At 39.5% G+C, this 13,530-nt stretch overlaps 1 protein-coding gene across 1 annotated transcript; it reads right to left on the bottom strand.

Annotated features, from left to right (window-relative positions):
* Positions 1 to 2,489: 2,489 nt before the first annotated feature.
* LOC141427944 (aquaporin-like) lies at positions 2,490 to 12,064 on the bottom strand. Its single transcript, XM_074087554.1, has 6 exons — positions 11,630 to 12,064; positions 9,774 to 9,946; positions 8,514 to 8,738; positions 6,908 to 7,045; positions 6,267 to 6,347; positions 2,490 to 5,955 (listed from the first exon to the last, which is right to left on the bottom strand). Exons 1-6 carry the CDS (start codon positions 11,673 to 11,675, stop codon positions 5,746 to 5,748), a joined length of 873 nt encoding a protein of 290 aa, XP_073943655.1. The 5' UTR covers positions 11,676 to 12,064; the 3' UTR covers positions 2,490 to 5,745.
* Positions 12,065 to 13,530: the final 1,466 nt, after the last annotated feature.

Here is a 13,530-nt window from a genome sequence, read left to right as displayed (position 1 = left end):
CTATAAGTTTGTCAATTGCCTTTGTTAATTATTTTGTACAATAAAGAATAAAGGCGTACTACTCCATCAATAAATATAATAATAATAATATATATTCTAAAAATTCCCTGATGGTATATGTATATATGCATACATGTTTTTAATATAATTTAAAAAATGAGTAAATAGGTTTAATATAAGGCAATATTTGTATGCCCTGGGGCACCACAAGTGATACTCAAAAAAGATAATTTAAGACCAAATCAATATTACAATTGGACAAATGAATAAATGATTATTGATTATTGATGATTATTATTGAATTTACATATACCTAACATACATACATTGTATACATACGAGATAGAGAGAGCATCAGTTATCGGTTCTACTCAATATCTTTTGTGAAAAGCGTCGTCGGTAGGTAAATCAAATAGCAATTGCAGTCAAAATGTCGATTAAATAACAATAAATTCTTGTTATTTAACGTATAATTAACACTCGGTTATGTAACGGTGACGGACGAGCGATAACTCAGGGTCACTGATAAAGCTCGTTGTATTGTAAACACAATTAAGTAACATTAATACCATTAAGTTTCAATTTAATAGCTTTATTATTAAATGGGAAAACTAGTCACCAATGGAAGGACAGATAAAATAATAAGATATCATGAGACAATTGACACCAATTGACCTAGTTCCAAACTATGCACACCTTGTATTAGGTAGGGGCACTAGGCAAGGGATAAACAATTTTCTCAAACATGCTCGGAAATGTATGCGACACGAAATAGAGACATGAAGTTTCTCATTTATGGCTCCCTACATAACTTCTTGGCCTAGGCCATGAAGTATGTATGAAATGAAAATCCATTATTGTCCGCAGCTCTAACTTTTTAAATTGGCTTACTAACATTAAACTGACAAAGGAAAAATTTCAAACAGCCAACCACCACACCACCTACTCTGTAAGCATTTGCGATATTGCGATGCGATGCGATGCATGGATGGATGGATGGGTGGATGGGTGGATGGATAAATAATATAATAAATAATAATAATATTTTCTTATGGTTTTATAGAGCATAGTAGGTTATAAATGTTATAATACGTTTGTTTTATGAAAGTTCCGACAATAATATGGTTTCGGAGAAATTTGATACTTACTTGGGAAATGAAACATTTGCGAAAAATATTTTGCGCAAACGGCAGAGAACCTGTTCGACTATATCGATGACTTTGTTTCTTCGGCAAATCACCGTATTCTGTACCACTACCATGAGTTTACAGTGACCGTACTTGATAGCGACGGCGTAAATTATTTGTAGAGGCGCTGTACAATTCTCCATACACTCATGGTAGTGGTACTGGATTCTACCGCACAGAGAAACTCCCAACATGCTCTCTCCATACGAAGCCCCGGCGCCGGTGCCGGTGCACGGCCATTCCGGTGCCGGGCCGGCTAATGGAAAAACAGGGATGCGGTGGCAGTGTGACAACTGCCTAAGAACTAACACCTAACTGATAAATCTCGAACATGCAACTTAGGAGGTATGGCTCTCTATCAGTTTTATTGGATCTTTATGGTACCTACATACGCAGTCGTCAGGCTGTTAAGTGTGCCGTAACAATGTTATTCGACCCGCGCTATCTGCGCGAGCGCAGGTCACTCGATAGCCCCGCAATCGCGTGCATCACAGCCCAAAATAACCGACACAATCTCAACATTTCACGTGACACTATTATCTTTGGATGGAAGTAGGATTTGTAGTGATTGATAAATCTCACACTTAGATATCTGAAAGACTAGTAAGTTATCTTTTGTTTTGCATCAATCTCAGAGCAAAGATAATCTATTAGATGAAACATTGAAATTCTTTTTTCAGTGAATCATGATCATTTTCTGGCTTAAGTGGGATAAAGAAAGCGTTTACAGGTGTTTTAAGTCTCTCGCTACATCGCTCCGCTCATGAGAGCAGTTGTTTATCGCTCGAAGGCTAACTGGAAGAGCTCCCTTTAATTAATAAGATGGGAATAAAGTATGATTGTTTTTTTGGAGTCTTTTTGTATTTTTTATTTCAACTCCAAATTTGTTACTTTGACGGGTATCCCGTGAAACCATATTTAAAATACAAACTGAGACATGGATGCACAGAAAAACCAGAAAAAGAGACCAGCGCTGGGAATCGAACCCAGGTCCTCAGCAATCCGTGCTGCGTGCTATAACCCCTACACCACCGCTGGACAGGAATCTAGATACGACTTTTTCCTATGCATACATATCTCAGGTTATGCAGCAGCACTAGCGACATCTATGTTCCGCTCTCATCGAGAGACGTCTCATTCTTTCGGAACTAACCGCTCATCCAGACAAGAGATGTCGCTACTAAGCAATCAAATTATGATTAGTTTTTTGGAGTCTTTTTGTATTTTTTATTTCAACTCCAAATTTGTTACTTTTACGGGTATCCTGTGAAACCATATCGAAAATACGAACTGAGACATCCATGTCTCAGTTTGTATTTTCGATATGGGAATAAAGTATTATACATGCAGACATATTCCTGATAATTTTAAAGCTATTGTGTGTTCTAAAAAAGCAACCAAATACTTATTCCAAGTACTTTTATGGAGATTTGTTTGTTTGGATAAATCAAATAAATTAAGTAACATTTATTTACAAAATATACACTTAAGAAGCTACACTTAGGCAAGTTTTTTACCAGTAAATAAAGTGCGAGAAAAATATCCACCAAGAAAAGTCGTAATCAGTGTGGCTACTTAATAGATAGTCTTAAGTATTTTTAGGTATTAATTACTGTAATTAGTCCGTCACTTGAAGTCAGTTAATAAATAAAAATTTAAGTGACGGACTAAATAGAATAATACTTATATTTTTCATCTCTCATACTCGAAAAGTGAGGCAAATCATATCTAACAACAGGGAGGAAAACTATACTTTCTTCCCAAGGGTAGAAATAAATTAAGGGTAGAACATATACGGCATATACCTACTATGGTATTTATTGAGGTTTTTTCTTAAATTAGTCATATTACAAATTGTATAATGCTAGTCAAATATTATTACTTAAATTATTTTCATTACTTTCTTATAAGTACATATAAATATAAACAAAAAAAAACTCAAGAAAAAATACAATCGGTAGGTAAATGACAACGGTATATATGTCCCCACAGGGTATACCCTTAGTTGCCCGAATTTTATGTGCCACATAATATTCAACCGCCATATTGATTCTTATAAATTCATTTACCATATTAATCAAATGACAGAATCTTTGTTTCCCATAATTTTAATTTTAATAATATCATTTTTCATAATCATTGTAATCCATAAGTATTACATGCCATAATGTTATTTGCCATGCATGTAAATGGTGATTGATTTATCGACACTATATACTTACTGATAAATCCCATACGTCAAACAAGCCTTTGAATTAGGTAAATTGTACCCACATAGGTTAGGTTAGGTTCGAATTGCGACAAGGCGCGAGGCGCCTCAACTAAGCGGAATAGGAGCTCCGCGCAGCGCAGCTCCGTCGACATTCATTACAGTCGTTCAGACCTCTATCAGACTACAGAAAACTAAAAACAAATACTATAGCCAAGATGAATTCAGAAAGAAATAATATTTAGTGTGGCGTTTGAATATTCTAATAAATAATATGGAAAACAATAGGTACGTATTGCATTTGTATCATTAGGGCATCTAATTTTAGGGAAAATAAGAATATGTCAAATATATTTCCTAGTAAACGAAACATTCGGGCATATGAAATTCGGGCAATGAAATTATAGCATATAACTTTCGGGTAAACAATAGATAATTGTCCACACAGCCTATCTCTGTACAGCTTAACCTTATCCTTGGTTTAATTTGATAACTTACTAATTTTACAAAAAAATGTTTAACATTCCTATTTTATCTACTTTTAAGTAATCTCTTACTCATTCTATTGAACATTTTAAATTTTGTTAAACTAATTATTGCTTAGCAATAAAGTCAATTGTTTTTTTAAAATGCTCACATTGACCTTTGAGCTATGCTTAAAAAATGTGACATTGTCTTTTATGAATTGTACAATTTTATTCTATTCATTTTAGTTTTTTTTAATTCGATAATTTTTTTCTCAAATACTTACATATTTTTTTTTTACTTTCCTAGTAGTCGAAATGAAAAGTAGAGTGTTTAACTCGCTATGCCCGGGTGCCAAGTTATCTCGCGTAAAATTGGTTCTGTTCCAGATGGATTGATGATTGATGTTATAGATGGATTTTTTCTCGCATGCGGTTTCTGCTCTTTCGAACATCTCTGTTGGGCAAGTCCAAATGTCTCTAGACACGTTTTTCCGAAATAACGCGACCGAATTTCGGCGTGTTTATGCCTGCAATGCCGTTTTACTTACATACATAACACTCAAGACTCAAAAACGTACATTCGTAATTTATATACCTACATTAAATATATCTGGCCTGATCGGGGATCAAACTTCTAGTTAGGTTCTTTAACCACTCGGCTATCCGATTGACAACATTTGAAATATCTATTTGAAGGCGTAATAAATGAATGAAATTCCGTCGCATAATTTCCGTCAGTCGAAACGTAAAATCAGGCGCAGAATTTCGGTCACGTATCTTCGGCATAGTTTGCTTAGATTCTTGGCGTCCGTAGTCAAAATGTCACAAAATAAATATGTTTCAAAATAACCCGTAAAAATACAATATTATTTATTATTAAGCGGGAGACATTGTCAACCCTAGTGAACTGTTATGTCATACAGCCAGAGTTAGCATAGATCATTTAACAGAGGGGTAACCTATAATAGAAAAGTGAACCGCCAGAACGGGGGAAAAAACGAGACAGCAGAATGGCGCTCTACAACACCATTTTGACACGTTTCTCCCAAACAAAGCATTATTTCTCTGGAATTTTAAAGCAATTCGATTCTTTGACCTTGGGAATCGCGAAAAACTTGATAAAATATGATATTGGGTGTGTACATTTTGTATATTAAGCAAAATAAAATCACAAGTTCGAATTTCGAGCCAAAAACGAGCGATCTATTATCTATGCCAGTGTTGCCATTCAGGGGAAAAGAAATCTATTCATTATCGTGCCTTGCAGTCTCAGGCAGTCTGTAAAGCAACGCCAAAGTAACGCCTGATTCAATAAATTAGTCTGTAAAGCTCTTTACCCATTCATTGCCGCGCGCCAGATTAGGTACGCTGGGCTTAGAGTCATGAAATTTGGTATGTAGATAGCTGGATGTCTGAAATAACACATAGTCTACTTTTATTCCAATATTCCCACGGGATAGTTGTCTCTTAACACAACACCTCAATGATCATTACGATATTAATTTTGGGATTTCCCACGACAATTTTGTAAAATCCCGGAATTTCAATTGTAACTACCAGATCGAATAGTTTACGCGTGCGAAGCCGCGGGTAAACTCTAGTTCTATTACAAGAGCGTATTCCGCGTAGTTTACTTTTTAATTTTACTGAAATAGAATACTTACATTACAAAATATACTTAAAAAAAACATGATTTTTTTTGGCGGCATGTCATACAGTGATAGGTTGTACTCTAGTTGTACTACTGTTTTCAAATATTGTAAATAGACTCGTTATACTCGTGAGGGACCATTTAAACCCCTTATCGCTTTAAGGGTATTTTTGTAACACCGTTTAGGTACCTAGTAACATGGAAAGGTTTGTCAGGGCATCAGTTTTGCAGTCACACTGAGTAATCCATCTTGACGGTATCACCAGCTGGTTCTGCCGGGTCGGCGGAGACGCGAGCGCGGCGTCGCGGCGCAGGCGACTGCGGGGGTGAAGGCGCGGCGCGGGGCTTCGGGCGGGGGGCGGGCGGCGGCGCGGGCGCCCATACCCGCGCGTACAGCAAAGTGCAAAGTAAGGAGCCGGTCAGTGGACCTGCCCAGTACACCTGTATGATAATAAATAAAGTAATAATAAATATAGTATATTGTGTCTTTGGGGCGGCAAATAAGGAATTACGAACGAGAGGCTTTAACGAGTCGATGTTCGTAATTCCAGTACCGCCCGTGCGACATACAATGTTTTTCATCACATTTGCGAGTAAAATTGTATATTTGTAAAAGAAGAAATTATATTTTTACAAAAATTGCAGCTCTGCTGCTGTCACGGCAGCAGCGCCAGCAGCTCCCCCCCCCTCCCCCCCTCTGGCAGTGCCTCTCTTGCAGTGGTGCCTCTCTGATGATGTTTAATGGAACTCACCCAGTGGTGTTCCCAGTGCGAACTCCATAGTGCCGGACCCAGACTGCGCGCCGGATTCATGCTGGCACCAGTCAGCTCCCCCTGCGCAAGCACAAGCGTCACAATAAAGACGAATCTGCCACAGTGGAGCGTACAAAAATACACGTCCTATCGGCCCTAGAAATAGTCATATCAAATATTTATGAAAAAAAAAACTTGATTTCAGACCGGTAGATCCATAATAGTATGTTAATAACCGTTGAATTAAGACTAAATTAGTACCTAACACTTACACTATAAAAGAAAACATAAAGTGAAATTATACATGCAATTATACATTAAACATCATCATCATCATCATCCCAGCCTATATACGTCCCACTGCTGGGCACAGGCCTCCTCTCAGAACAAGAGGGCTTTACCACGAGCTTTGCGGTGAAGGAAAACATCGTGAGGAAACCTGCACAACCTGCGAAGCGATTCAATGGTTCGTGCGAAGTTCCCAATCCGCACTGGGCCCGCGTGGGAACATTAAACAATAATTGTTTTTTTTAAATAACAAATTAGGCAACGCCCTTGATCTGTCCAACCCAGAAAGATTGAATCGGGCAGTCAGGCACGTTTTGTTGCCTCATATATTTGGTGATGGTGACTGTACGTACCGCGATGGTGGAGAGACCCGCGACACTGAGACCAATCCGAAGCGGCCAGGAGTCGGCCAGCAGCCGGTTGCGGGCGTCCCAGGACGCCATGTTGGCCAGCGCCAATAGCCCACCCAACACGCCCTCCAAGCACACCGCCTGTTAAAACAAGTTGCTCAAATAAAAGTTTTTCCTAAAAATGTCAACCCCACTAATCCCACTATAATATTATAAATGAAGGTAAATGAGGGCTATCGTTTTTTGTCTCACTAGATGGCGCACTGTTGCGTGAGGTTTTTAAGTATGCCTTTCAAAGTCTGTTATTACGGGCGTGAAAACAAAGTTTAGATTAAAATCATTAATACACCTTAAAACCGTACCATAAAAATATCGAGCATGCCACCGTGTTGCATAGTCCCCGTTTTGTTCGGAAAAAAATGAGGACAAAGGTTTCCGAAAGACAAAACTGTCTCAAAACACAGACATTCATTGCCTCGTAACGCATAATTGCCATAATTAATATCAGGTAATGCAAAATATTCACAAAATTATTCTAATTATAAATAAACCCGCGTAGCTCACCCAAAAACTATGAGATTTGACATTTCGGAGACCTCACGCTACACTAGCGCCTCTAGTGGCGAATTGATACGCGATAGCCCCCATTGTACACGGACTGATTCGCGGGGCAACAGCTAGTATTTAATATAGGTACGCTTTTTTGCTGACTGTACTTTTCGTTGACTGTACTTGCATTGCCATCTCAACCACATTTTCGTACCAAATTTCAAGTTGATGCCATTAACCATTGAAGAGTTCCGACCTGCGGAAACGGTCCTGGCCGGACTACAACCCGTTACAGATTTTCGTCATTGCGAACTGTGTTGTAACTTTGACACATATTTTGCTCTATTTTTCTTGTACCTTGTCGCCATGGTTACGTCCCCTGGACAACTCTTTAAAACCATGAGTTTATATATTTTGTTTTCTGTGGTTAAAATTCATCGAGCTTATATTTTTGTCGTAGTTACAAGCCAATTATTTTATGGACTATCTTCTAAGCACATAGCATGTATTGTTTTTTTTAAGAAACTGTGATTGTTGTCTCTTGGACAACGGGACCGACTAACAAACAAGAAAAAGTTGACTTATTTTAGTTGTTTGTGTTTTACGTCGATTTGCACACCTAATAATAATTTCTTCTGTGACCCCCATAAATCTTATAAGTATTCGAATTCAATGGCATTAAGCATTCTGGTAAACAAATGTGGTGAATGACATTGACACTTGACTGACGACTGGCTGATTGACTGACTGACGTTGGCTCTAGTGATGTGAATGCTCTTTAAGATACTTCAATCAGCAGTAAATAATTATTTTGAATTTATTCATATTTCATTATTTAATGTTTTCCCTAAGTTTCACATTCCTAACTTAAAACATTACGTTTTTCTTGTACGAATTCTATTTTAATAGACTTCTACCTTATAGACCGGCATGTAAGACAGGCAGCAGAAGCCGCGGTATCAACTGCAGCAGAGGCTAACAGCTCAAGCATGGCGCCCCCTAGCGTCTGTTTCAGCATGACGCTTCGCAGTTTTGGTCGATACCCTTACTTAATCTATACCTTATAGACCGGCATGTCATGACGCGGCAGTGTTAAGCAAGCAGCAGAAGCCGCGGTATCAACTGCAGCAGGGGCTAACAACTCAAGCATGGCGCCGCCCAGCGTGGCGCCAATCAGTTGCGCCACGAACATGGCGGCTGCCGTGGCTCCGGGCACCTTGCGGGCAAGAGTCGCTGCGAGCAACACTGTTGGGTTCAGCATGGCGCCGGAGATGTGGTCGAAGCACTGTAATACATAAAATAAATAAATTGACACCGATTTGATCGAGTCGTCTTAGGTACCATATATATGTATATTAGGTATACAAGGTGTTCATGGACGTACCCAGGGAGTCAGGGGAGTTTAGCTGCCCCCCCTCGACATTGTTTGTTTTATATATTTGAAATACCTCGCAAGCCGTGTTGTGTGAACGAGAAAACAAAACGGGTTTGAACCTAAAAAAATGTGACCTCCCCCCCTCCTGACTGTGACTGGGCCAGAAGCTGGGTACGCCTCTGAAGGTTTTAGTTAGTACCTAATTCTACCACGGCGAAGCTCTACTGACAATTACAAATTATGAGTGTAGAGTTAGAAATCAATGATTTCTGACTCAACCTCATAATTTTAATCCGGACAGTTATTAAGTCATAAAAGTAGTGCTCAAATTACATAAACTCCGACAAAGCTAACTTTTGGTGGAGACCTTGCGTACACCATTAGGAATAAAGTGTCAAAAGTCCCCATTGATCCCATGTGTGCTAAAAAGTTATTCGGGGTCAAAGGTCAAATTTTCAGGTTTTTTTTTCGAAAACGGTAAGTTTTATCAAAAAATAAAAAAAAGGCAAAATTATATATCCTAGAATTATCCTTACATTTAAAAATGGTCCTTAATTTTTTTTCTAAGAATCTCCAGCAACGTCGCTAAAATATTTAATCGGCGTATGCATTTGAAACATTTAGACTGGCCACTATAAAAAGGGACTAAAAAAACGGACACAACCTGATTCTTCTTTCGATTTGCCTTTCTTGTCTAACACAATTGGAATCACAATCATTTTCACCACTTCTTTCGGTCACACGGTATAAGACGAGGTTTGAAAGAGATGGTGAATGCACGCCAGCACGTTATACAGCACGGCCTTAGTTTCTGATTTTCAGTTATTCTGGCTGAAAACCAGAAATAGTTTGCTCAGTGGTGACCTTTCGGTTACCGTGTTCTAAATTTCTGAGGTCCCCATTTGACACTGATGATACGTTGGTATTAGTGGCCTGGCCACTGACCTGCACAAGCAGCGCAACTGCAAGCCCGGCGGAGGCGGCGCGCAAAGCGAACGGTGCCCCGGCGCAGCCTGGGAGGCAGCTCAGCAGCACCAGTAACGCAGTGCCCACCAGCTCAGCCAGTACGATCGCTCGGAGTTCGTAGTTGTCGCCACATCTTAGAAGGCCTCCTAATTCTGACAAACACCCCAGCGATTACTGTAGGTCGTTTTTAGGGTTCCGTAGCCAACGCAAAAACGGAACCCTTATAGTTTCGCCATGTCTGTCTGTCTGTCTATCCGTCCGCGGCTTTGCTCAGAGAATGTCAGTGCTAGAAAGCTGTAATTTTGCACGGATATATGTAGCAACTATGCCTACAAAATGGTAAATACTTTTTTTGCTGACTGTTCTTGCATTGTCAAACCGTTGAAGAGTTCCGTCCTGCGGAGACGATCCTGGCCGGATTACCCGGATGTCACTACTAGATTATTGTATTGTCACGCGATTTACATAAGTATTCCAAATTTCAAGTCTATAAATGACTACAGGTAGTTGGTCAAATTTAACTTGCAAGATTTGATTACAGACAGACAGACAACGGGAAAGGTGAAACTAAATAAAAGCTTGTAAAAAAACATTTTTTAATAGACGTAAAGTGGGGGTAATTTAACAAAATCCTTAGGAAACAATACCTACTTGATTTCTTCGTAACAGCTACGGAACCCTATCTAGGGCGTGTCCGACACGCTCTTGGCCGGTATTTTATATGTTAGGGGGAAAACGAGCGGGCGGGACATAGAAAGCAATCACCGCTGCCCTGATATCCATAACATACCTAAGTTGAGATGCGGATGCGTTGCTACTTGTTGTTGTCACTTAATTAATAATGACATTGCGATCACGCGTTGAATGACACCATAGTTAGTGACTGCTGAGCCTATACTACGAAGTGCAAAATTCGGACTTCGTATCTTGCCGTCCCGCTTATGCTTATATTGTTTAATACGAGAGTGAGAGGGACGGTACGACACGAACTTTGATTTTCGAATTTCGTAGTAGCCCCAATGTACTATGCGCAGGCGCCACGCGGACTCATCCATCACTAGGCCGACATACGCACACCGTCGGAAACCATAACATTTATGGCATGATTGAGGAAAGAGTACTATTTTTCCACCTTGGAGAACTTACGGAACAGACAGACTAAAAGCATTAAATTTAAAGAAATAGGGGGTAATTTTAGTAGGGGGTGTAAAAATGAGGCTTTTGTGTGTCAAAGTACGCAACTAGTTAGCTAACTTTGTTCGAAACTCGAAGCATAAGATCCGTGGTGGCCTAGTGGTTTGATCTATCGCCTCTCAAGCAGAGGGTCGTGCGTGGGTCAAACCCCGGCTCGCACATTTTCGAAATTCATGTGCGGAATTACATTTGAAATTTACCACGAGCTTTGCGGTGAAGGAAAACATCGTGAGGAAACCTGCACAAACCTGCGAAGCAATTCAATGGTGCTTGTGAAGTTCTCAATTCGCACTGGGCCCGCGTGGGAACTATGGCCCAAGCCCTCTTGTTCTGAGAGGAGGCCTGTGCCCAGCAGTGGGAAGTATATAGGCTGGGATGGAAGCATAAGATCGGTTTTCCTTTTTTATCTTATTTGAATCTTAAAAAAAACGCAGAAAAGCGACGAGTCCCAAATTCTTGCCTCAAATTCATGGGTCCAAGAACGCCGCCATACATTAATTAATTAAGACGGCTCAGTTGATAATTACTCGTACTTAGTCCAGGAAGGGGCAATTTTTATGGGGTTCCCGCGGAATATGGAGTCTTGCAACGGATGCAAAATCGCAGGTGAAAGTTCAGCACCAAAAGTGAAAAGTACTTACTGGAACGCCGTGGTGTCGGCAGCTGCTCCTGTGACGTAAGTGACATCCTCCGAGACAACAGCTAACACACCAAGGCACAGCACTAACCTTCTACCCCCAACAATATCCCCTCACAAGAATTATTAACGTAAAAACCAAACCGGTCACATCTACAGGTAATGCCGCTTAATATGACAGGTTTCTAAGATGCGTTACAGACGTTATCACGCTGTTTTATGACTTTTTGTTTGTTCATTACATTGGGCCGTCGTCTACTTATGTCCTCTTATAGTTATCGTGGTTAGGCTGACTTTGATATGTTATCGACGATAGTGCAGAAGCACTAATTTTCGCACCCTGTTTAAGGCTAGCCGGTTCAACGGTTCCCAGTGAGATCATTATGGCCGTCGCTTTATGCTTTATGTTTTTGAAATAATCATGTACGTTAGGAAAAATATATGTGATTTTCCCACTAACGCCGATATAAGCCAAAGGCTAACTATAGAAACACAGGGAAGCTTAAAGTTCCATCTTACAGACTGGCTAAAACCAAAAAGTCGTTTCTGGGAAATTTTATAATAAAATTCCAAAAAAGATTACTTGAAACGGATACAAAATTCAGATCTATTGTTAATACGATATTAATATCTAAGGCGTACTAAAAAGTTAATGATTATATCATGGACAGGGATGTTTGGAAATAATTTCGATCCGCATTGGCGATCCCTTCAATAGCGAACCTACTGTGTTAAAAATAAAGTTCTGTTAAATACTTGCGATGTATAGATATCATTTAATAATATTGTAAATCAGTTTAAAAAAAAATATATACCTCGTTGAGTTTCTTGCTGGATTCTTCTCAACAGAGGTTTTTCCGAACCAGTGGTAGGTTTTTTGACATTCCTAAGTAACAAGCACTTATGAATGTCAAAAAATCTACCTAGATTGAATAAAGATATTTTGACTTTGATGTCACAATCGCATCTCTCCGCTGAAAGCTACTTATAGATAAATTAGATAAATCACTTGAGTTTAGATGTATTGGCGATCGAGGCTTAAGGGTACTTATGACTGGAGGTGGTAATGTGCACTTTCAAATAATCAAAGTGTCCTAATTTAAAATTTTGGGGCTTTTGAGTTAAGTATACAGAAAAATCGATTGCACGATTGCGCGATTTTTCTGCATACCTTAACTCTTAATAGGGCACCGGCAATCTATTTACCACCGAAGAAAAATCAAAGCCAATCCATAGCAACATTTACAGTCCAAAATCAAATGTCTTGACAAGGTTGTCAACCCTATTAAGGGCAAAAGCCAGCCCAAAAGCCAAACCCCCAATTTTTTGTAGGACAGTACCTATTTGATTTCATGTGCTAAATTTCTCTCTTTTTTTATTCGACTGGATGGCAAACGAGCAAGTGGGTCCTCTGATGGTAAGAGATCACCACCGCCCATAAACATCTGCAACACCAGGGGTATTGCAGATGCGTTGCCAACCAAGAGGCCTGAGATGGGATACCTCAAGTGCCAGTAATTTCACCGGCTATCTTACTCTCCACGCCGAAACACAACAGTGCAAGCAGCAGGATTAGCGAGCAAGATGGTGGTAGCAATCCGGGCGGACTTTGCACAAGGTCCTACCACCTGCAAAATTTGGCAAGGGGAATGTTTAGTTGTATGCGTGTTTCGGTTTAATTTTGGTCTTCGAATCCTACCTACTACAAGTACTCCTACAAATATGACAAGTATAGATCCGAAATAATGTGCGCATGTTTGCTACTCCTTCACGCATTTGGTATAAAGGTAGATAGCTGGACGTCTTGGCTAACACAGGCTACTTACTTTTTATCCCGATATTTCCACGAAAACAGTAATATAACAACATGTAAAACCAGACTGACATTAAATTTTGCACAGATGT

This window comes from Choristoneura fumiferana, chromosome 5, assembly GCF_025370935.1.
Source record: "Choristoneura fumiferana chromosome 5, NRCan_CFum_1, whole genome shotgun sequence".
NCBI classification, from domain to species: Eukaryota; Metazoa; Arthropoda; class Insecta; order Lepidoptera; family Tortricidae; genus Choristoneura; species Choristoneura fumiferana.
This window is presented reverse-complemented; position numbering and strand designations above follow the sequence as displayed.